The sequence below is a fragment of the Watersipora subatra genome, chromosome 2, assembly GCF_963576615.1.
Source record: "Watersipora subatra chromosome 2, tzWatSuba1.1, whole genome shotgun sequence".
NCBI lineage: Eukaryota > Metazoa > Bryozoa > Gymnolaemata > Cheilostomatida > Watersiporidae > Watersipora > Watersipora subatra.
In genome coordinates this window covers 20539455-20565154 of record NC_088709.1, presented here as the reverse complement: position 1 = coordinate 20565154, position 25700 = coordinate 20539455, and the positions used below count along the sequence as shown (strand labels likewise).

Genomic DNA, 25700 nt, shown 5'->3' with positions numbered 1-25700 from the left:
CCTGATAAATTATGGCAATGAGCAAACTGAATCCCACATATCTTACATTGGAATGACTTCTCTCCGGTATGTGTCTTCATGTGAGTTGCTAGATGACTGCGGCGAACAAAGCTAGCACTGCATAGCTCACACTGAAGAGGTTTCCTTGCAGTGAGACCTTTTATTTTTCTCTTTACAGCGTTAGGGCATAACAATCTTCCAGATACAACATTCTGATCTCTTTGAAAAGATTTCTGTCCACAATCTTTACCTATAATATAAATTGATAGTTTCTGACCCACAAGCTTAGTAAAACCATCTATACTCTGGTCATGCCTTTGTGAAGACCATGAGCTAAATGCATCCAATACACAAACTCAGCTTATATAAATCATTAGAAGCCTGTCACTACATTTTTCTTTTTCAAACGATTTCCCAAAATGTTACACTATTTCATATGAATACAAAGCAAAACATGTTATTGTCTATCTTCCCAATTAAAATACATTTAAAATGACTATGACCATTGCAAATGTTGCATCGACAAAGTCTTGAGACGATGTACCAATATATGACTGTTGTGACCAGCGGTTCGCGTGGACCGCTGCATAGGTTGATATAGCAACCAGCAAAAACAAGAAACTGAAATCCTCTGACTACTAGTACTGAAAAGAACATCTATGAAAAGATCTGTAACTTAATAGAGAATGACTCAATATATTATAGTCAGATTTAGTAATTTAGTTTTACTAAAAACTAGTTGGTAAGACAATAGAGGGAGGTAATTATCATATTTACTCAGCTAAGAGGCGCTGGACATCTGAGATAATCAACAGCAGTTATTACTATTATCTAATAAATTTTTAACTAACCAGTTGGGGAGAGGTGATCAGCACCACCATCAGATCCTGGCTCTGTTCTCATTTCTGCAACTCCTACAATAAATATGAGAGGTCATCTAGAGAACATAATAATGATAATTGTCTTGTATATTTACTAAGTTGAGACGAATTCCAAGGAAATATAATTGCAACATAATTACCTTCATCACAGTCAATGTTGATTGACGAATCGCCAGGTTCTCCTGTAACTTCAGAATCTACAATATAAAATATTAATAAATTACTAACTTCAAGCAGGGTTATAGTTCAACAAAGTATGATGACCAACCTAGAAAATGTTTGCTCCAAACTGGCTGGTAAAAGCATGATGATAACATATGGTGTAGTTATGATACTATATGGTTAATAGTGGAACTATTTATAGCAGGAATGGGAATACAAGACATGTATCTACATGAAACAGCTGATATGATTATAAAACAACAATAGCTGGCCAATTTATAGATACATGGACTAAAGAGGAACTAGAGTTAGAGGAAATGACAAAAGTAAACATGGCTACCAAGAACATTAATAAACAAGAGATAGGTACAGAAAAAAACATGGGTACGGAAGATAGAGAAACATAATACAAAATCCACAAGTGATTTCACCAAATAATTTTCCACCAAATATTCGTTCTCTTAGCAGAGCAAGGCATTTTAAACACTATTTGTCAGACTATTTATTCAATGTTAATGGCTAACTGTTGCTTTTTTCCCCTTTTTTGTTGTTTTACTATTGCTGTATGGCCTAATTTGAAAAACATTTCTATTTGTGAAATGAAATTATTGTCAATAAAGTACTATATATACTATATAAGTGATCGTTAATCTTTATCATATAAATACATAGATATATAAACCTAGATTGGCCAATAATAGCTATTCCTATCGGTTGCCTTGTCAGACTTAAATATCATGACGCAACGTCATTGTACTGTACCTCACGCTTGACTGCACTGTTGGTAACAATGAAGCTTATGAAGAAAACTTGACAAAATCACATTTATTTTCACATAAAAACCTTCTTGGATACATAATCCAGAAAACTAAAGCAATTATGTGATAATATCTGATAGCCACCTTAGATTAAAACTATATAAGGTATGAATTGTTGCACACAAATCAGAGCTTTATTTGCCACCCTCTCCTATCCCTATTCTCTCCTTTCCCCTTCTCCAAAGAAGAAGTGAGAAGAGGAAAAGAGAGAAGGGAGAAAGGAAATGGGGGGGGGCAAATAGCCCACCTACTGAAAGAGCAAGACCCTGGCTAGGTAAATAGACTAATATCATGCTGAACTAAACATGACTAAATATGAGTATGCAAGTATGTCTCAAGTCAAAAATGAGACAACATTTTTATTTTACAGCTGGCTAGGTCACCGAAGCTGAAATGTAATGATTGTATCACTAGCATCGTAGATGTTACCAACTATGTTGTAAACCAAGCAACAAATTCCCTAATCACAGTTAAGAATTGTGGTAGCTTGACTTTGTCTTCGCCTGTGGTGATTGAGGGTTGCAACCACAGTGAGAAAGCGACGAGAGTGTTGCTTAGTAGTGCTGGATTAGTGAAAAACCTTCCCAGGCTAGCACCAAGTGCTACCATGGAGAAGTTGCTGAGGTTCAACATCATGCGATTGTTTAAAGGTTTACTTGCAATAAAATTTACATTACAGTTATTTGGTATCAACAGATTCGCCATGTCTTACTCTGTTGTGTTGTAGGTGCCAAATATGTGGAAATGTGATTACAAGCTCTTAAAAGTTAAAAAACCAACAGTTAATCGCAGCCACACGAGACCGCCATAGTTTGGATTCGCTTTCCCAAATGGTTCAAATAGGACGTAGTTGTTACAGGATGGTTTCTGTTTACACTATCATGCAACCTCATTCGTCAAAATATTTTTATAAATATACTTCACGCATTCAATAAAACCATTTGTATTGTTTTTACGCGTCTGTTTTATTGTCATTGTAATGCTGTCACTTTTAGCACTAATATCGTATAAATTACCGTAAAAAATTGTTAAACTTTTTAACCTCAGCTCAAAGGAGTACATATCATTGTCTGATAATCATGACGAGCCTGTTGGTCACCTGTGATAATCGAAAAATGCTGCAAAAATTATTTTCGAAATATTGGGTCACTCGATCAGATGACGACTTGACGATTGAATAATGCCGAAACAAAACTGTAAAGTAGCGAGCATCTATATTTGATACGGGTATTCGGTAAAACCCGAATTGTTCATCATAAACTAGTGCTACGATAAGTTTTATATTTAGCTTTCTATTGGCTTTTCAATTCACGTGAGAACATCACGTGACAAGACGATAACCAAACTGTAATGACTACGTCATCAAAATAAAGAGATCCCAATCATCTGCGGCATTTGGTTTTTGAGCTTTTAAATGCTTGTAATCATCTTTCCATGTATTTGGCAACTACAACACAACAGAGTAAAACATGGTGAATAGTTTGATACCAAATAGCTGTAATGTGAATTTTGTTGCAAGTCAACCTTTAAGCTACAAAGAACGATCCATCTCAATACTATTGAGGCATTTACAACGAGGGCATCCTGAGGAATTTAAAAGCGCGTTTAAGAATCTTCAATCCAGCAAACTTATTTTATTTTCAGTTTCTTTCACTAATACCAGAAGTTTTAGGGAAGTGATGGATTTTTGTTTTCCATTATGCTGGGTTATCTATTTCTATATTTGTAAAGTATTTCTTAGCTAATCTTTTGTTGACTATAATAGCGGTTGAAGATAAAATTTGTAATAAAAACACTAGCCAAATCATGCCATTAATCTATCACCCATTGAATAGCATTGATCCACCAATGTCTAGCCATAAATTGTAGATTGCATCTATAAACCAAGCCACAAAATATAATGATTGGTGTGATAAGGGTTTCTTCTATCTCAGTTTATTGATGTAACAACATTAGGCTGTAATAGAACTATCTCTTAACCTTAAATGAATAGCCGAGTCTGGTCCGACCCTGCATTCCTTGGTCTCGTTCCAGCTATAGCTAAGAAAGCCGTTGGTTCCATTTCCCTGATCAGATCAAAACTTCACAGGCTCATCATATTTCGTCATGTTTAGTTCAACATGATATTAGTCTATTCACCTAGCCAAGGTCTGAATCTTTGAGTGGGTGGGCTATTTGCCCCCCCCCTCTCTTTTCTCCCTTCTCTCTTTTCCCCTTCTCACTTCTTCTTTGGATAAGGGGAAAAGAGAGAATGGGGATAGGAGAGGGTGGCAAATAAAGCCCTGATGGCTCATGACTTGTTCGCAACAATTCATAACTTTTATAGTTTTAATCTAAGGTGGTTATCAGATATTATCACATAATTGCTTTATTTTACTGGATTATGTATCCAAGAAAGTTTTTATGCGAAAATAAATGTGATTTTGTCAAATTCTCCTCATAAGCTTCATTGTTACCAGCAGTGCAGTCAAGCATGAGGCACAATACAATGACGTTATGTCATGCTATTTAAGTCTGACAGACTTGTTCTCTCTTGGCCAATCTAGGTATATATATCTATGTATAAATACCATAAAACCTCTATTTGAATGTGATGGTGATGCATTTTTCAACCCATTCCCAATAATGTCATTTTATGAGAGGTGGCACTTAAATAGAGCCTCGCGCTGTATTTTTCGACTAGTTCATCGGAATTTTGAAAAAACAAATTTACCCCTGTGACGAGTGAGGCAAATGTCACCTATGCTTTGCAATCTTCTTTGGGTGGAGCGACATCAATGCCGTCGACCTCGATATTTTTGCTCGATCCCTTTTCGTTTTTTCGTTGTATCTGACAAGTTATACAAAAAGATACTTTGGGTGAACAACATTAGCCAAATACAGTTATTAATTATTTCCATGGTATCACTTTCGAACTTTTTAAAAAAACATGACAAAGCTTTGGCGATAAAAAACATCATCAAATACGCAATAACAATTGTTGCTACTATGTTGAGCTGTGTTCCTAAAGAGTATTCCCAGTGTTCATCAAAATGTTACAGTCTTTGGATAATATTGCAAACCGCATTATGAATAAATCTGAAAACAGTGTGTAGGAGTTGGACCTTAGCGACTTCAAAACATAGTGTAGTTCCAATGATTGCGAGGATTGTTCTCCTCGGGTACACCCTCTCTAAAGCACCTGCAACCACTACAGCAACAACAACAAAATTAATTTTGATTGATATAACTGAGTCATTGTTGTAACAATGTGCGAAAACTTGTTTGCGGATCACTGTCTATTTTTTTTTTTTTTTTACGTATGAGTTCATGAAGAACAATGAATGTCAAAGTGGTGGTCAAATGACGCTGTGTTCAATTAAAGGGTGTAACTGTATTTTTCAACCATTTTCCTGCAATCGCTTTCTATTAGAGGTTGCATTTAAATAAAATGGGGTGTTCAAATAAGGTTTTTACATGATCTAAAAATAATGGCAGGTTTAGCTTTGGCTGACACTGGTAAAACGTAAAGCTCATAATCTCCTTTCTGTCTATTCGTGCATGTTGAGTGAATGACCCAAAATGGGTATGTTGGGGAAACATCATACAACATATTGATGAACTGATTTTTTTTAAATTACAGCTATTTATACTAATTTAACAATGTATTCATTTTTCTACAATATTTTGATAACAACAATTGTCTCCATACATCTAAATCAATGGTCGGATATTGAAAAAAAATTGCACAGCAATGGAATTGAATTCAAAGCATGCAGCTTGCTAGATTACCGCTGTAACACCTGTACAGTCAATTATCTTCATGCATTTCAGAATATTTGTACATATAGTTATTACACTGGACAAAATCTCCTGGCACACTTGACATACTAGACACACTAGACTGCTAGAGCATAAGTGTTATTGATTTTGGAAAAACAAAAACACAGTTTGAGACAAAACCACTCCAATAGGTGTGACATGACGCAATAAATTTTGACGTCAAAACGCAGACTTGTAAACTACGATGCCAATGCCGACGGATAGTCAATGTGTAAACTTGAGACAACAGCACGTCTGTTGGCTGCCACTCTTAAAGTTTTCCACCATCTAGTTGCCACACTACAACATTATTGTTACCAACATGGTAGACAAACATAATGCAAAAACGAAACAAATTCTACAAGTCTCAAAAAAGGTTTGCGCTGTTATTATACATCCTACATCAGGTTTTGAGCGGTGGTTGTAGGAGTACACCAAATGGCTTGTGCATACATCTTGTGAAGTGCTTTCATGAATGAAGATTTTGAACAAGCAGCTGTTATATAATATGGTTCTAAACATACGATTTTACTACAGCAGACCCTCACCAGACAATTTTAAGCCATTCCACTGTTGACATCGCAAGGCGAAAACTTTGTAAAGAGGAATATAAAAATCCTTAGTAACTATCTAATGCAAACAAACCTTGGTGAAATCATAAAAATGTTATATGCATAATGTACAGAATATATTAAAAATTAGTAACAAAGTAATATGATAACCTTAGTAATTATAGTTACTATACTAATTGAAAACCACCTCTATTTGAGTGCACATCTATTTGAACGCCACGCCTATATGAATGCCACTCTGAGCGAAAGGTTGAGAAATGCAGCAGCACTCTCCAATTGAGCGCCACCTCCATTTGACCACTACTGATATGACTTGATTCTTAAGAGCCAATAATATCAACTGTCCAGTAAACAAGTTTCCATCAAATCGTATTAATAATGAATCGTTCATATCAATAATAATTAATTTATTCGTTCAACTTCAAAGCTTGTTGTTGTTTTTGATAATTTTTTCATGGTAATTTTCTGTTTAATGCACCCTTTCTGATTCAAAGTAGCCTACGAACACAAAAGACGGCTTCAATGTATGATGGTAAATGAACCTTCAAAGGAACACTATAAAAATTGATGTCTCAGGCTAATTATAGTGTTTCCTTGTTTAAGGCGGTCCTGATACTTCGAAGTACGCGCACATATATGAAAAACGGCTAAATTTACAAAGGTAAATGGAACTCTGAAAGCAAAGCCATAGTAATAACCACTAATAGTCTCAAGCTAATAGTAGTTCATTGTTTAACATGGCCCTAATACTTTGAACGAAACACATATGAAAACCGGTTGGCAGGTTTTGGACTAAAGTTTACGTTTACGGAGCATATTTTTATTGTGCTAAATGCAGCGCATAAAGATTTTGCTCTTGATGATGTGCCTGAGAGGATCGATCATCCTAAACATCAAATCTGCCCTTCGATTTATAGCCACTAAAGTCCAAATCCAATCCTTTGTCTTTAGTCCAAATCAATCCTTTAGATTCGCCCATGAGGTGATTTATAAACTGATCTGAAGACTTTAAATGACTGACTGAATGATAATTGATGACCAATGAAAATTTTTCACAGAAACACTGTATGATGTAATGACAGCCATTGTTACAGCATATTTAATATTTGGCATATTTAGTTACACATTGTCCCTAGAAAGCATTTTGGCATTTTTTTCTTAAAACTTATAAATCAATGCCATCGAGATAAGTAACCACTGTTTTCATGCAAAATGTTTTGCTAAAAATAGTTCCTTCTTTACCTCCATCTGATACTTCGAAGTATGTGGAAACCATTTAGAAAAAGTGCTGAGCCCGACAACATTAATGTTGGTCTGCCGAACAGAGAATGCAAAGTATAGGCGACATTAGCATCACAAGTAAAATGATTAAATTTATCTCTTCAAAATTCTGATCAACTAGTCAAAAAATTGAACATCATTGTCTAATAAAACATCACCACAAAAAAAAGGTTGAAAAATACAGTGCCTTCCAACCCTTATTGAAAATAGGGTTGAAACCTTTATTTGAGCCAATGCACTCGAATAAAGATTACACGGCATCTAAGAATATATAAGTGAGTAAACTCTGACCTAGATAATTGAGCCGATTGATGAAAATCTTACGACCTTTGTCATTACGCAAACTGTAAAAAAGTAAACCTATTCCGGGACTAACCTGAGAGCCACACGATGATAACAAAGTTCCTAATATGTCTCAGGGTCAATAGTGTTCTGCTAAAGGAGTGTTTGACGCTCTGTTGAAAACAAAATCTTGGGCTATTATTAAATCCATAAGGCTACTATCATATTTACCTTTATTACAGTGTGTGCTGACTGAACGACTCTCTGGTTCTAAATTAAGCTCAATATCTACAATAAAAACAACATAGATAAGTAGATACATTGAATGATCTGATTTGGACAAAACATATTTTGTACATTTTTTATAGAAATCCTATGTGACTATGAACTCAGTGTGCCTTTTGCAGTTCAAGGTCACAGTTTATTAAAAATGACTCATACATTTTTAGCTCCCATAGATCTGCATTTAGCACATGGTATCCTCGAGCTTGTTATGCTCAGAATTCTTCATTGGGCTTATGATTAACTCTGTGACTAGGTACAATCACTACTCAACAAATCTCCAATTTTTTGAACTTCCTTTCCCCAAACTTTCAACTGTCCAGATAGTCTGTGTATGTCCTAAGAATAACAACCTTGAGCGATATGTGTTCTCGACGCAAACTCGGCAAAAACCACATGCCCTGGAGTGAGTGTTGTACTACAATACTTTTTTGGTATTATTACTGCTATTATTACTTCGGAACACAAACTTATTTTGGAAGTTTCTCTTGTCCTCTCATCCTCACTTTAAGCAAATTTTTACTTCGAGATATGATACACTTTTGAGCTATGAGATAACTCCTGATGCAGCAGCTACGTGGCCGAGTATAAAAGCTAGGTCACTTTCGAAAACGGGATCACTCGTTTTTTTCATCAGCTCAGTGTGTAAAAGTTTTAAAAAGGCCGGCTAAAAGTGAAAGTAAATGTAAGTCACAGGTCGAGGGAAAAACACGCCAAGTCGGAAAAAGAAAAATAAAAGAACTGAAAATGAATGCAAAAGGTAGAATTAAACCTTGTGTCATATAAGATTTAAACTTTTTCTAAATGTGTATATAGTAAGCCAAGTTAATTTCAGTAAGACATAAATTCAAAGCTTATGTTATTTGACGTGGCTTCACAAAAGTGTAATGTGTAGTGTACTGAATATGTTGCCGTCACATCTCTGTCACACATCGTTAGCTACCACCGTCTGTCCAGAAAGCAAGAACACTATTAGCAAAAAACAAATATGAGCTATGAGCTACAATAAATTGGTACATTCTGTACAGTACACTATATTAGTGTACTGTACATAATGTACCAATTTATTTTGCTCATAGGCGCTAGACAGACTTATGTTACTTTGTGAGCTTGAATGGCAAAATAGAATGACAATGCCGTCAAAAAACACAGCATTTAGTTTTAGCTCTTGCTCTGTTACTACTCAGACTATCTAACCCAATTCATCAATGTATCATTAAAACCTTTACAACAACATAATATGACGAATAGTACCTTTCTTGGGTGACCTCATAGCAGACCAGATGATGTCGAACACAACAAGCTGATTTGCTGATGCAAAATACAACTTTCTTGGCTCTAGTTCGAATTGCATAAATTCTAGCCATTTTAATTTGGTGTTACAGATGTTAAGATTATATGGATGTACTTTAAAAATCTAACATAATTAGTGCAGAGTTATATAACACAATATGAATATAAAGTATACAAAAAGTTAAGCTCTGAAAAACGTAAGATTGACTAACAAATAAATTTGTATCATTAAAATTATGATTATCAATAGCAGAAAATTCCTAAAATTAAAGACAATGACTGCTACCCCAAAAAAAGTTTGGAGTTTAACCTAAAAGGCATTGTAGGAATGTTAGATGTAAAACACCATACGAAACCAATAGTCTTGTTTATAGAAACAAACGGTTTTGGAACATTTACTTTGGTAAGCCCTAATTTCTTCTAATGATGAGAGAAGCAATTTCAATGCAATATAGCATTTCTTTTTATTATTTCATAGATGTATAGAAGTTTATAGTGGGTTGGTACTCAAGTTAAAGAAGTTGCCATGGAGTTTTGAAAGTGATGATAAATATTTAAAAAGCATTTACAGCATAGCTATTAAATGAATGTTATTTTGCTGTGATTCATTTTTACCGCTTTTAATTAAATACTCATCCTAACTGTGTAAAACACATTTATAGACAGTCTAAATATATTTCCACAACATATATATCAGTGTGTATATATATATTATAAGCATATTATGCTCCTTCATCAGTCATTAAGTTTCATCAATTCTGAGCCATTGCCGATTCACAGAAATTGGCACTAAGGTCATGAAACCATTTGTGTGGAAATACAAATATGGCAGGTAAATGATTATAATAAATGCTGAGCCTGCGACAGCAGCTTCTATCTTGCTGCGGGAGAGTGCGAAGTATAGGTGACATGGATCACGCTACACCCTTCAAAAGTTCAATATCATACTCATAGACCTTAATAACTATATTATATCATGTTAACTACAAGTATTGTTAATATGTCTATGTCTATGAATATAGTGTAACCTATTGTAGGTATAATCATTGTGTACTTTCTCATGTATACAGTATTTGCATAATGTAGGCATACTGTGCCCTAGTGGCATGTATGAGACAACTATGTCTGTTTAATGTACAGTACTCAATATTCGATGTATGGTCATGACTAATCTGTGTTAGTCCCGGCAAACAAAGGTCAAAGGTTGACTGTATATGACCTTTACTAAATCAAACCAGTTTCACTGTTCAATTCAAAAGCACCTGATATCAAACCTTATCAGCAGCAGTTATCACTATTATTTAATTAATCTTTAACTTACCAGTTGGGTAGAGGTTATCAGGACCATCATCAGATTCTGGCTCCGCTTTCACTTCCGCAACTACTGCAATATTCATGAAAGGTCATCTATAAAGAATGATAGTGAGCAGCTTTTTGTGCATATATACTAAAATTTCATGAAAAAAATTATTTTCCTATAATTACCTTCATTACTATCCACGTTGAATGATGAATCACCTGGTTCTACTTTAATCTCGATATCTACAATATAATGCATCAATTATTTACTACCTACAAACATTGATTTAGTGATGCTATACAAAACGACAAACCTAAACAGAACTTTAAACTGGCTGGTTAAAGCATAGAAATTCAATAATATGTAGTTACAATACACTATGGCTTGCGCAGACATCAGAACATAAGATATCGCAAAACCTCTATTTGAATGGTATGACACTTTATTTTTCAACCATAGATATATAAACTTAGATTGGCCAATAATAGCTATTCCAGTTGGTTGCCTACTCAGACTTAAATATCATGAAGTTACCTCGTTGAATTGTACATAATGCTTGAATGCACTATTGTTGACAATGGAGCTAATGAGGAGAAGGTGAAGAAATCACATTTATTTTCACACAAAAACCTTCTCGGATACATAATCCAGTAAACTAAAGCAATTATGTGATGATATCTGATAACCACCATAGATTAAAACTATAAAAGCTATGAAATGTTGCACACAAATCATGAGCCATCAGGGCTTTATTTGCCCCTGGTATGTAATATAGTACATAATCATCAACAATTGAAGAGAGTTCAAATAATTTTTGAACGGAGCAAAACATTTACGTGTTGGATCTTACACAAGGGATAAACTTTTAGCAGCATCACAAAGCACAACTTTTAGCCTCAAACTAGTCATTCATATACCATCATAAATGTAACCCAGTTTTCTCATAATTTGAGGTATCAGGACCACATTAAACGAGCAACCACTATTAGCTTGATCAGATAGTAATTATTTCTATAATGTTGTTTTTAAAGTTTGAATGAAAAAAAAACATCAGAAACCTTAAGGATTAAAAAATGGACTTCGTTATGAACAGAAACAACAAAATAATTGTTATTGGTGTACCGAGTCGCTATTTGTACAGTCTTGAAAACACTTTTCTACTGATCACTTGCTATTATGGAATCATTAAAATCAAATAATGTCAAAGTGGTGGTCAAATAGGGGTGGCGGTGAATGTAAAGGTGTTGCTAGATTTTTCAACTTCTCTTCTATAGTGGCGGCCAAATGGACTTGCTGTGCTAATAAAGGCGGCGTTCTAATAGAGGTTAGCATTCAATTAGAAGTGTTCGGTTATGTCTACGGAAAACAGCTATACTAAAAATGACTACAAAAGAAATGAAAATAACAGACAGGCTTATAGAAAACATTTCTAAAATTGAAATAGAGAAAATGATAAACTAAGTTTGGCTACAGAAGACATGGAGGAATAGAAATGGGTACAGATAAAATGGCTATAGACGACATGAGTAAAGAAGAAATGAGTATGAAAAACATGAATAGATATTGCAAATAATCTTAAAGATGTAGTTGCGTCAAAATTTAAGTTGATCTTAAAAGAAAGCATTTTTTTTTCTCTATCAGTTGATATGTTGTTTGTTGTGTTACGCGATCGCATTGCCAAGATATTTGAAGATTAAAACCGAAAAAATCTGATCACCGTAAAAACGCTCAGGCCACAAAAACGTGCCCAGCCTCGCCAAAAATGATGTCACGCGTTTGGCAACCTCTCTCTACCTCTCGTATTCACATCGGCTATTTGCGATAAAAGTCTAGTCTTACGCGGCTCTATTGGCATATATCTTATTTTGTATTTGCTCGTGTTGGCTAGAATAAAATTTTAAATCCTGCTACAGATGCATTATTATGAATGTTTAAAAGGCCTCAAATAACGAAAATTGAAAGTTTGTTCTACTCACTTTCTCCAAATGTTGTGTAAACATTTGGGTACCGACTACCAGTTCTACCGGTCTACGGTAATTCTGTCTAGTCACTTTATGTAGAACGCGGTCTTTGTATCAGCACAGTTCTGCAGCTACCCATATAAACGATATACAGCCTCCCATAAGCCCCGCCCACATTATGTCGCCTATTACCTATTGCCTACGTACTAGTTTCTTACTACTAGCAAGCCACCTCTTTGAAAAGAATATAGACAGGGATAGAGTTTTAAGGATGAGAAGTCTGCTGCAAACTGGATTTGAACTCACATTCTCCAGTTCTGCGGACACCCATATACCATATCCGATTCACTACAATATTCTGCAAATCATTTTTTGCATTATCTTCAACAATATTATTTTATTATATAATTTTTACAAGCAAAAATATTTTCATCTCGGCATAAAGCTTTTATTAAAAATATTCATCAAGTCGTGGCCACTCACATAGTATTAGCTGATACAATAAGACAAATTCATCTACTGCAACAAACTCAAACAAAACATCATCCAGCACGCATTCAAGTCTTGCTTTCTCCTTTATAGCAGTTTCCACACTGACAAAGCTTCTTCGGCTGGTGGGACGACATAAACATTCTGTAATCAGTAAAACAAGTAAATGTAAACAAAGTAGATGCAATAAATATGTCATTCATAGATATGTCATTCTAAAGCGTATCTATTGACAGCTTCCAAATTGGGAGTTAAATAGATTGCGAGTGTAATTTTAAAAACGAATAAACATTTAATAATGGCACAAGTACGCCAAGCCAACGATTCGAAGCTTTGGTTCTGGAAATTAAAGATTTACAATGATCAATCGATTTTACCCACTTCCTACGTGTGAAAATAATTTGTAATCATGACTCTAATTTACCAAAGAAAATTCGAAAAAAATATTATAGCTAGGTAAAACGGCAGATAAGCTATGAAACGATGATTGGAGATAGCAAAGAATTATCATTTTATTAATTAGTATATGTATTTATGACTATAAAAAATATTACATTTACTAAAGTATAGAAGACTCTAAGTTAATTTACCTCCATTCTGTCTTCTTCTGCAGCAAAACGCTGCTGACGCCTGTCAGCTTTGGCCATAGGCTGTCTACTCTAATCTTTTACTAAACGTTGCTCAGATAACTCTGAGTAGCGGTCGCTCGAACTTGAAGCCATTTTAAAACTATGTATTACTTAGTAATTGTTGAAACGCGTTGAATCAGTAACGATGAGCATGAATTCTCTAGCGATGAGAATCTTCGAGATCACAGACAACGCGTTTTACGAGTGATAACATTTATTACGGTCTATATAAAAATTTCGCGATCGTGATTGGCTAACGAAGCGACCTCATATTTATCGCTTGTGGTTTCGTTTCAGAAAACAAGCTAGTGACGTCACGAAATTGGCACCCGCTGGAACGTGAGCTTTTTAAAAGAGGGCCTCATTCAAACGCATATATCTCTGGACAGGGTTGGTCTACAAAGACAAAAATGGCATCAAATTGTAGCTGATGTTTTAGCCTTTTATGGGTTCTAATTTCATTTTTGACGCAACTACATCTTTAAGGACAATAATCTTTATATTTTACATAGTTTAGTAGAACTCTCTGACTAACCTGTTGGATAGAGACTGTCACTCAAATCATCTGCTCCTGGGTCTGATTTTACTAGCACAGTTTTCATGGCAGACATTATATGGATATATCAGTTTATCTGAATAAGAAAAGAGTGTAAGACTGGATTATGTAAAATCCATGTTTCCGAGCAAGCAATGCAGAGAATTAGTTTTATATTCATGAAGTCTACTCATGAATTAAACTAAAAACATTCACCCAGTAGTTGGGCAGATAATGGCAAACATTGAGGTAGAAACTTATTATTACAAAAAGATTCCGTGAAACCTATATTTTAATGCCATGGCGCTCTATTTTTCAACTCTCTCCGGATAAAAGCTGTCAAATGGAGATTGCATTTAAATAGAGACTGGCTTTTGTAATTTTAAAAAAGTTCATTGGCATTATGCAAGGTAAGATTAACCCTTTTAAGTGCATAGCACATGTTGTCTACATTTTGCACTCTTGTTCAGGAGGAACTGAATGATATAGCCTGTGTGATGCTTTGCATAATGTTAAAGCTGGAATTTTTTTGATTTCATACCAAGTTTGCGTGGCTTATTTTCCTGTTTATAACTATAGTCAACAACGGTGCAGAAAATATCATTGCACTCATCGATATGTTTGCTACAGCTTGGAGCCAAAGCTGGTTTTTATGAGCAATAGAAAAAGGTGATTTCATAGCAAACCGAGTTAAGGCTAGCGAAATCATCCTATCAAATCATCTTTTATAAATCTGCAAATTAAATAAGTTACATAATAATTATCATCAAATGCTATAAGTATCGTATTAGGAGCAAGTAAAAACAAGCAATACTTTTAGTACATACACAGACAAAAATTAACCATGTTGAAACAACAATATTTGCATTATTTGCTCGGGCAGTTGCATTATGATTGTTCCATCTGATGAAACAAACAGCTATTGGCTGTTAAATACTTTTCACAACATTTTTTGACCTCTACTCTTCTTCTGCACTGCTCAACTAGTCGATATTAGTGCCATAAAATAGCAAAGCGAAATCTTTACACGCTGCAATCCGCGTGGATAACGATAAACTTTTGACAGAATGGGTGCTAAAGACAACTTTTAGCCTAATATTAATTGTTTTTATACCATTATAAAAGTAATCCGTTTTACTCGAAAGCTGAAGTATTAAGACTGCATAAAACAAGGAACTGTTATTAGTTTTAAACATTATTAAATACTTCTAAGGTGCTTCTTACAAATTTTAACAAAAAACTGAAGAGCTTTCAAGTCCAAAAACGGAGTTCGATCTGAACAGATAAAACGAAATCATTAATTGTTATTGATCTAACCAAGTCATTATTAGTACAACATTGCCGATACTTTTTAATGATCACTTGCTACTATGAAATCACATAGATCAAAGAGAGTCAAAGTGATGGTCAAATGGAGGTGGTGTTCAATTCAAGGGCGGCACTCTATTTTTCAAACTTTTCCTATTGTGGTGATCAAATAGGGGTGACCTTCAAATAAAGGTGGGGTTGAATTAAAGGTTTGTCGGTAGTCTTGACAATTACTGTAAAACCTATAATTGCATGTCACATCTATTTGACAGCCACTACTAAAAAAGGGTTGAAAATTAGTGCATCATTCTCTATTTGAATGCCACTTCCATTTGAGTGCAACTTTGCATATCTTGGATCTTTATGAACCCACAATATAAAATGATCAGAGAAAAAAAGCTAAAAAAATTGTATAATGGATTATTTACATTTTTAACAATCCATTTTCTTGACGTCTAACTCCGATGCTTTTCGTTTCTTTCTTAATAAAACTTTGAAAGCAACACCATAGCAATAATTACTATCGGTTTAAGGCTAATAGTAGTTCTTCGTTCAACGTGGTCTTTATACTTACAAAGAGCCTACATATATAAAAAATGGTATAAATTTATGATGATAGATTAACATTCAAAGCAAACCCGTAGAAATAATTACTGTCTCACGCTAATAGTAGTTTTTTGTTTAACGCAGTTTTAATACTTCGAATAACATGCAAAAAAAACAGTTGGCAAGTTTTGGGGCAAAGCTAAATGCAATGCGCAAAGGTTTATTGAGCAAAACTTTTTCGCATCGCATTTGTGCTAAATGCAGGGTGTAAAAGTTTTTCTCTACTAAAAAAATGGTTGGGCGCTAATTTCTACTAGCTAACTCTTTCGCTACAGACTTTATTTTTAGCTTTGCCGAATTCTTTTTCTATTTACACAAATGTTGACATAATGTCACCAACTTTGTGATAACTTGAGAAAAGATGAAGATATCAACTTAATTTTAAAAAAACAGGTCATTGAAAAGAAGTAGAATTGCTGAAATATTCTCTGATAGATAGATTTATGAAGCGTAATAAAAGCTGTATTGACAGGTACGTTCGAATAGCTCGACTCAATTCTAACCGACCAAATATTATGTTTAAAAGATTTTATGCTCCATCCTACAAAGTGAAAACAGCAGGCTGTGGGTTAATGGATTTCGACAAACTTGACGTTGTTTTGCATTCACAAACTGGGTCAACTCATCAAACAATTTGTTTTGTACCGGAATTAACTAATCGAACGGACCAGTAAAATTTGCTACAAATTGATACTAACAATGACCAGATAACGTAGACTATACATGACTTTTTGGGATGCAGTTAGTTCCGCCATATAGCCGAACATATTTTTGCCAAAGATGGCTGTGTGCCTATTTTTTTAGTAGCTAGTTTCCAGTGCGTGTGTAGCAACTGAGAACTTAGCTGATACAAAGGCCGTGATGAATTAAGCTAACTCAACGACCTAATTACAGCAAACCGGTAGAATCGGTAGTCGGTATTCAAATTATCACACAGCATTCAAAAGAAGTAGATATGACAACTCTTAAATTTCCCCTATTCAAGGTGTTTGAACCATACATTATAATGTATCAGTAGCTGGATTTAAAATTTTATTCTAGCCAGCATCAGCAAATACAAAATTAAATATATGCCAATAGAGCCGCGTAGGACTATACTGTTATCATATTAGCCAATGTTGAATACGAGATATAGAGACCGGTTATATCACGTGTTCCATTATTTTGGGCAAGTCTAGGCATGTTTTTTGCCCAAGCGTTTTAACCGCAATCCAATTTTTTCGGTTTTAATCTTGAAATATCTTGACAATGAAATCCCCTAACACAACAAACAACAATATAAAATAATAGACAAAATAAAATTCTTTGTTTTAAAATCAACTCAATCATCTGACGCAACAACATCTTTAAAGTAATTTTAAATGAAGTACATGCAACAAAAGAGTCAGAATCACTTGATATATTGTTACTGGAGACCAAATAGCTAAGAATGATACAAGCTTCTACAGCTGTAAACCACCATCAGAGGTAGTTTTTATCTGTGATTTTTCTGCGGTGAACTTTCTGTTAGATAATCAGTGAGCTGCTAGTGAGAGGAATGCTGATCAGTCTATATCATTAGCAACAAGCTTGTTTCCATTGAGACCAAAATTTATTGGTTTACATGAAGTTAGATCTGAGTAATTGTAAATAAACTAACGCATTGTCTAAAAGCTGACGTAACGGCTTCCAGCCACAAAGATAAGATAGCCTGAGCCGAGACATCGGCTTGCGGTAGCGAAAGAGTTAAACAGTGCAGGAAAAAAGTTGACGCAAAAATATATTGTGGAAGGCATTGGACAACTACACGATGTTAGTTCCATTAAAAGCAACAATCAGAATGCAGCTATCCGGGCAAACGATGGAATCATTTTTGCTTTAAAAACGTTGGTTTTGTTTTTGCATGTAATATAAGCGTGGTTCGTCTATGTCACTTGTTTATGAATATATATTTGTATCATTTGATAAATTATCATCATAAAACTTACAAATATGCAGATTTATGGCATGTTATCTAATAGCATCCTTGCAGCTATCTTAACACGGCTTACAATGGATCGATGCTAGTAATTCCACTTATATTGTGCATAAAAAGCTAGTTATGGCTGTACATTGTAGCAAACATAGTTATGAGTGCAATGAACTTTTATTCAACAATGTTAAACATAAAAGTAAAATAAGAAAATGTCTTCAAATTTAAAATGAAATAAAAATTGAGAATGCAAACAAATTTCCAAAGAAGAACGCAGACTATAATATCATCGCAGGTCAATTGCAAGCAATATAAATCAACTGGTAGTAATATTATTGGTTTCTCGATGCAAATTTTCTAAGAGATCTTTGACAAGTTAGAGGTAAGTTAGTAATTTGATTGCATCCAAGTGGTTTAATATCGCTCCACCAGAAAAGGTCAGCAAATATGGGCAATATTTGCTTCGCTCGTAATTGGGCAAATTATATCTTCCGAAAGTTCTGATGAGCCATTTGGAAAATATAGCACCAGCCTCTACTTGAATGCCGCCTCTAATTGGCAGCCACTAAAAAGGAAGGGTTGAAAAATAGTGCACCATGGCTTTCAGTTCGAGGTTTTACAATATAATGATTTGAGGATCGGTGAGGGTGATTGGTTGAAGTCAACCAATTAAATGCCCTATCAAACATTGTGACGAAGTAAATTGTCCATGTTTGATATACCTTGGTGGCCTCAGTGTTTTATACTTTTAGCATCACAGTTACCAGAAATTATTACAGTTACCGGTCGTTCATTGTAAGCTATAAAGCGGCTCAACAACCAATCGGATTGATTCAGAACTGTAGGTTTTGAAATATGAACACAACCAGAAAGAACAACTTTTAGACCTAATAGTAAGCAGGCATAGCACAGTCACTGCAAAAGGATCGGCCTGACTCGAGATCAACGCAAACTTGGTGTAAATGTTAAATGCTGTGAACAAGCATGCTTTAAACGTAGTACAAGAAATCACAATGATGACCTTAGATGCTAATCTCTATTGTACATTAGTTCATATAACCAGTTTACATCAGAATAGTTGTTTCCATGCCTGTCACTTGCATGTATGAATCCAGTAATGTTAGTAATACCTTATAGAGTACTTTCAAGTTAAGTAGGCAAATAGGTAATCATAATAGAAACACAGTGAAAACATTCTTAGTTTAGGTTTAATAATATTACATTTTTGTGTTGTTATTATTATACAGGCATTGATAATTCTGTTCTTATCAAACTGTTGGCTATCCAAGCAGGTAATCTAATTTTGTTGGATAATCCAATATATAATGAACCTAGTTGCATTTCCGGCATTGTACAGTAATAAAACATGTTTTTACAAAAAAGTGTATTTCCAACCTTCATATACAACAGACATATCTTTATTATTCTAATTTTAAATAAAGGTCTTATAATTTCTGTGTTTTATAAGTTTAATTAGGGTTAGTTATAGACATATACTTAAACCTATAACATTTTTGCTAAGTATAGCCACATATCGTTCTTGTAGAAGTTTAATCAAGTGTTAGCTGAAGCATGAGTATTTTAACTACCTGCTACTACCAATTGTTAAGTGTAACAATTACATGAACAATTATTCTATAGTATGGTAAGTAAGCTGTGCATAGTGGATAGAATGTCTGACAGTAGAACTGGAGTTTCTTGTTTGTACTTGTTGTTATTTTATAAATCATACTTGGCGGTCTAGCATTTAGAAGCAGCCTTCTTTCTTAATTACTGATGCTCAGCTTTTGACCTCTTTTTTCATGCAGCTGTTTGTTAGTGTTGCTTGCCATCTTGTTAGCCAATCATATGTTAGTGACTCTTGACATGTTATAGTAATGAAAATTCACTTTGCCTCTCTCTTCTTTACCTATGTGGTGACCATAAAGCTTGCTTAGCTACAAAATAATTCTCAATTTATATCATTAATTAAGTACTTGGTCAATATGTCAATGCTTTCAATTCTCAATAATCACACATCTCATGTTAACATTCAGTCGATCTCAGAGGATAAAGAGAATGGGATAGTAATCTTCACAATACCATCTCATACAAGCCTTCGAATCTAACCCGTAGACGTTTTGATATATGGGTCATTCAAAGCATACTATAACCAAGCAGCTGATGATTGATGCGCAATAACCATGGCCAAACCATACAGATTTTTACTGTTAGTGAGTTCAACAAGTATGCCGTCACAAACGCCTTGACCCCTCAGAATATTCTGTCAAAGTTTTAAGCCACATGAATTCTGGCATCTTTGAGGAGTGTGATTTCGTAGCTGCAGAAATCAAAGACAGACCTGAGCTGGATAATGCTATATTACATCAGGTAGCTGTTACAGATGGGCCTGTTGTCTCAACATCTATTTTTTTCTAATTCTAATCTCAACATCTATTTCAGAAGCCTATTTCGGATCCCTCTAGAGATCAACCGGTGAATACCGGAGCAATAAATGTTTCTCCCTCAAATCTATTTGAGCGCCCAAAGCTAGTCCCGTAAAAATGGGAGCATAAAAGAGGTCGAACATTCTGATTGACTGACACCCTAATGAAGCTACAGCTAGAGGCTGAGGCAACAAAATTGGAAAAATTAAAGGGAAGTGAAGCAAGTAATCATAAGCTCCTGAGTCATCAAATACAGAACCAGAAATAAAGTCCCCTAACTTCTCATATGAGGAGGCATATATTATCCCAAAGTTCAATGCAAGAATTGGCGACTATGTGCTCGTCAAAGTATACAGTAAAACACGAAACCGATATAAGAAGTATGTATCGGTAGTGGCTATGATAGAGAGTGACGGAGATTTGTTCGTAACTTTCCTAGAGAAAGTAACGCCCAGCAAAAATTCTACAACTGAAGAAGAAGATGGGGGCTGGTGGCTCTGAAAGTATGAGAGTTCTCCAAGAACCAATTTTACGTTCTCAAACCAATTGTTTGTTCTTGTATGCTACACCTCAATGTTTTATGTTCCCTGTTACCAATAATTACATGGATGTTGCATTAAGTGCTTTTGTTAGTTGGAAATTCTACTAGTTACATGGAAAGAAGAGTATAGTTCTGATAATTCTTCACTGTTCAGAAAACCACTGGCAAGGGAGTTCTTGGTGACTTTTTAATTGCATTATTTTACATTCAGTTTTATTTGTTACTGAGTGTGTAGCCCTGATTACACGGCTACTAACTTTTCATGTTACTTTGATATTGTGTATTCGCATGAAAATGTGCAGTTATGCGACCAACATTCACTAAAATGCATCAAAAACATAAATTTGGTTGCGAGTGTTTTAAAAACACTCAAACTCAAGTTTTGCTCAACCTGCCCTGTATATGATCAACCTGCCCCACACCAGTGCTGAACCCACCCATGTGTGATAAATCTGCCCCATTTTGTTCAGGCCACTCTTTCCATCATGATTTGGTATCAGTTGAATTTTAGCATCAATGACTTCAGTGGTGGCTGGTCACATATACTCTGCATCTTCTCCCCAATTTTGAAACATGTTAAACATGTTTAACATGTTGCTATACTCATGAAAGAGCTATACTGCTGCTACTTGTACACTCAACTAAAAATATAGTGTAATAGCAATCAACAAAATTCTTTTACAAACATTAACATAAAAAATTGTTTTCATTCAATGTAGTTCAATCATTTTTGTCATACTCATGAAAAAACACTAGTGCTGCTCAAACACAAATGTATATATGTAGCGATATAAATATTTAAGTAACTATAAGCTGAGCTATCTATGAAAAATGATACTCTGTTCACAGCATCAGTAAATCGTCACAATTTTTATATCTAGTGATTTTGTCGAATTTCGATAAAAATAGCCCAACTTTTGTCATCGATATTAATTTGCAACCAACACATGGTGAATATTCTCAATGTACCTACAGTTTTAATGCTCATTGTAAAAACCAAGTCAATGATGAGCGGCTGCCAATCATTGACTTTGAGTTATTGTGGCATTTAGAAACTAAAACAATAGATACTATGCGATTTTGTAACTGTTGTATGGAGATACTGCGGAAACAAGATACCAACAGGGAATGTAGCCAGACCACAGGATAAGCGTATAATACCTACAAACTGTAAAATGCCTAAAAGACATCAAAGGATCTAATAATTGGAAACGTCAAATAAAAAAAAATAGAAACTTCAGAATTGGAAGAAATCAGTCATGGAAACTGTCTACACCGCCTGTGGAAACCGTCAAGATCAATCAAAATACCACCATAAAACATTAGAGACGAGTCAAATGAGTCACATACAGATCTGCAACCCCTGGCAAATATGACCTAGATACCAGGAGTAAGTCATGAGCTCCACCCTACACGCCCACATCACATACACCAGCTGAAGACTTACGCAAACAAGACATCTTCACACGCCTGACAGAAAGTATTGAACCTTAACATTCAACCTACACCCATAGCCTAGCCTTCGCACATGCAAGACGTCTATAAAAGAGAACAGCTCCAATGACTCAGCATCTATATCCGCATCTCTATCTTCATCCCTCTCCCTTCCTGAGGGCCTCATTGGAGGCTCTCCCCTCTGCCTGCTGAAGAACCTCTCTCTGCGCTGCCTATGGAGCCTCATTCTACTTCATCGGCTGAGCCTCTTCTACACTACTATCTCAACTACTGAGCCTCTACATGAAAGGACTGCCATGACTCTTATCTGACTATCGAAACTCGCAGGCGCATGGACCGTGTTAAGAAAACACCGACGACCGTTTGAGTAAGGATGTAACTTTTAATAGCTCTTTCAACATTTTGTCATTAATATTATTCTTTTAGAATTTTGTTAGTTGGATATTTTAATTGTTCGACTCACGGAATAAAGAAGTAACTTTTACTGGTAAATATCAGTATTTCTTAAAACAGCTCAACACCTCCACTTGTACCCGAACTAGTGATTGTCATAATATGATGTCAGCTAACATTGTTTAGCTATGGTCATTTGGTGGGTTAACTATGGTCATTAGTTGTGGTGTATCACATCTTATTTCATCATGTTGTTTTTATCCCCCTGTGTGAAATGTGTCCTCAGTTAATATCCCAGTGTTGTCAAGAAGAGTCTACTTGTATTCATTCAATATATACCGTACTCAAGCATAATACATTGAGTTTCTATATACGCATCAATTTGACATGGCATCGTAGGCAGGATACGGGTACCACAGACAACATTGTTCAGAGAATAGTAAAATATCACCAAGGATATATTCAAGTCAAGTATCACGACTGGAGTGAGACATCCTGACCCGCTGGATTTCACCAATGCTCAGGAAAGCTGGAGCGATTGGATCAAACAATTCCAAAGATTCAGACAAGCCAGTGGACTAAATGAAAAAAGTGCCAGTAGACAAGTAGAGACTTTAATCTATGTAATGGGAGACGAAGCAGAAAAGGTTTTCGCGCAACTGACATTATTAACACCATCTACAGAACAAGCAACAGCCAACCCAAGTAAGTTGTATGACAATACAGTTGAAGCGTTCAACGAGTACTTCAATCCAACCAGCAATACGCTTCATTATCAGATTATTTTTGGCAGCTGTGTGCAAGTTATGGGACAAACGAATGAACAATTCATCCGTGAATTGTATGAGTTAATCAGTAAGTGCGGACTCAGTCCAGAACAACAAAATATTATGCTAAAAATTAGATTACTGGCTGGAATGGAGGATAAAGCTCTTTCGAGAGAATTACAACTTGATGCAGGTGTAACTGTGGACACAATTAAAGCAAAAATGAGAGCAAAAGAGACTATTTTACGAAATCAGCAATTGGAGTTAAATGGAGAGAAAACAGTGGCTTCTCTCCAATGGCGAAGCAAACCGACTACCCAAAAGTCCCTGGGTAGGGGTCTCAGCAAGGGTGAATCTGACAAGAGCAGAAGCAGTGCTGCGTCTGAACGCACAAGGATGCCGACGCAAAGTGACTTTATCAAAAACTGTAAATACTGTGGAGGGTCTCATGCAATAAGACGATGTCCTGCATACGGAAAGAGATGTAAAAACTGTAAGAGATTCAATCATTTCTATTCTGTTTGTCAGTCAGATCCAAGAAAAATGCATGCTGTAGATGTTTCTAATGAGCACGAAGAGCTTGAGTCAAATGCTCAATATTTGAATCTAGATACATTATGTATTTTTGTACATGAAACAAAAGCTGTTGAATGTAATTCTAAGTGGTTGATTAAACTCAGAGCAAATAACCAGACATTTGAGGCTAAGGTTGACACCGGGGCAAAGGTTTTGGTGATGTCTCGTACCACTGCTAAGGGTTTGGGCGTAACACGTGTTAAAAAATCAACTGCAGTTGTCACAGGCTATGCTGGAAAATCAATTCCACTTTTGGGCACTGCAGAGATTGCCATTTTGGTTGTGCATGCTGGCAGACTCAGAAAATGCAAGGAAGTGTTTTATGTGGTTGAGCTGAATTCCCAAACACTGTTAGGAATGCCTGCAATAAATGCTATGCAGCTGATAGCCAACATAGGCCAGGTAGGTACTTAAGCTCAGTCAGGTGCGAGTGTGATTGATAAACATGAGCATGCGTTCAATGGTCTAGGTAGATACCCTAACCTATTATGCTTCAACTCAAAGTGGGCGCAGTTCCTAAAGCATCACCACCGAGAATGGTGCCAGACAAGGTACGTAGCAAATTAGAAGCTGAACTCAAACGGATGGAAACAGAACAAATTATAGTTCGAGACAACAATGCATCAGAATGGCTTAGTCCATCAGTAATAGTGAACAAGCCTGATGGCTCCATCCGGCTGTGCTTAGACCCTCAGTACTTGAACTCACAACTGGTAAGAATGCAGTGCTGCTTATCCACTCAATCAGAAATATTTTCCCGCATACATGGGTCTAAGTACTTTTCATGTCTAGATGGAAAACGAGGTTTTCACCAGCTCGTTCCTGATAAAAAGTCATCTAAGCTGACATGTTTTTTAACACCATTTAGAAAATTTAAATACCTGAGATTGCCAATGGGCATCACTAATGCACCTGAAATATTTCACCAACTGATGGTGGACTTGCTGAAAGGTATTGCCGGTGTAGAAGTGTACATTGATGATGTGCTGATTCATGTTAAAACTTTAGATGAACACGATGCAAGGTAGGAAGCTGTTCTGGAGCGCCTTGCAGAAGCTGGCATTATTTTGAACAAAGCAAAAAGTGTTTTTTGTCAAAAAGGGTTGTTTTTCTGGGCTATGAACTATCTGGGGAAGGTATCTGTGGACAGAAGGACAAAATAGACACTATACAAAATATGATGGTCCCACAAAACAAACAGGCTGTTCAATCTTTTCTTGGCTTTGTGGGATATTTGGCTAAGTTCATAAATAATCTTTCGGAAATGACCATGCCTCTGAGAAAGTTGTGCAAAAAGGGTGTCCAATTCATGTGGCAAAAGCCACAGCAGGGTGCATTTGACCAAATAAAAAATGCTGTTTCTCATGCACCTATGCTATCCTACTATGACA

At 35.5% G+C, this 25700-nt stretch overlaps 2 protein-coding genes across 2 annotated transcripts; one reads left to right on the top strand and one right to left on the bottom strand.

Annotated features, from left to right (window-relative positions):
• Positions 1-9: 9 nt before the first annotated feature.
• LOC137388037 (uncharacterized) lies at positions 10-14362 on the bottom strand. Its single transcript, XM_068074554.1, has 8 exons — positions 14287-14362; positions 10858-10914; positions 10694-10756; positions 8029-8085; positions 1022-1078; positions 852-914; positions 131-250; positions 10-26 (listed from the first exon to the last, which is right to left on the bottom strand). The coding sequence occupies exons 1-8, from the start codon at positions 14360-14362 to the stop codon at positions 10-12; spliced, it is 510 nt and encodes a 169-aa protein (XP_067930655.1).
• A 9230-nt stretch (positions 14363-23592) lies between these two features.
• Positions 23593-24723, top strand: LOC137388036 (uncharacterized). Its single transcript, XM_068074553.1, has one exon. The coding sequence runs from the start codon at positions 23593-23595 to the stop codon at positions 24721-24723; it is 1131 nt and encodes a 376-aa protein (XP_067930654.1).
• Positions 24724-25700: the final 977 nt, after the last annotated feature.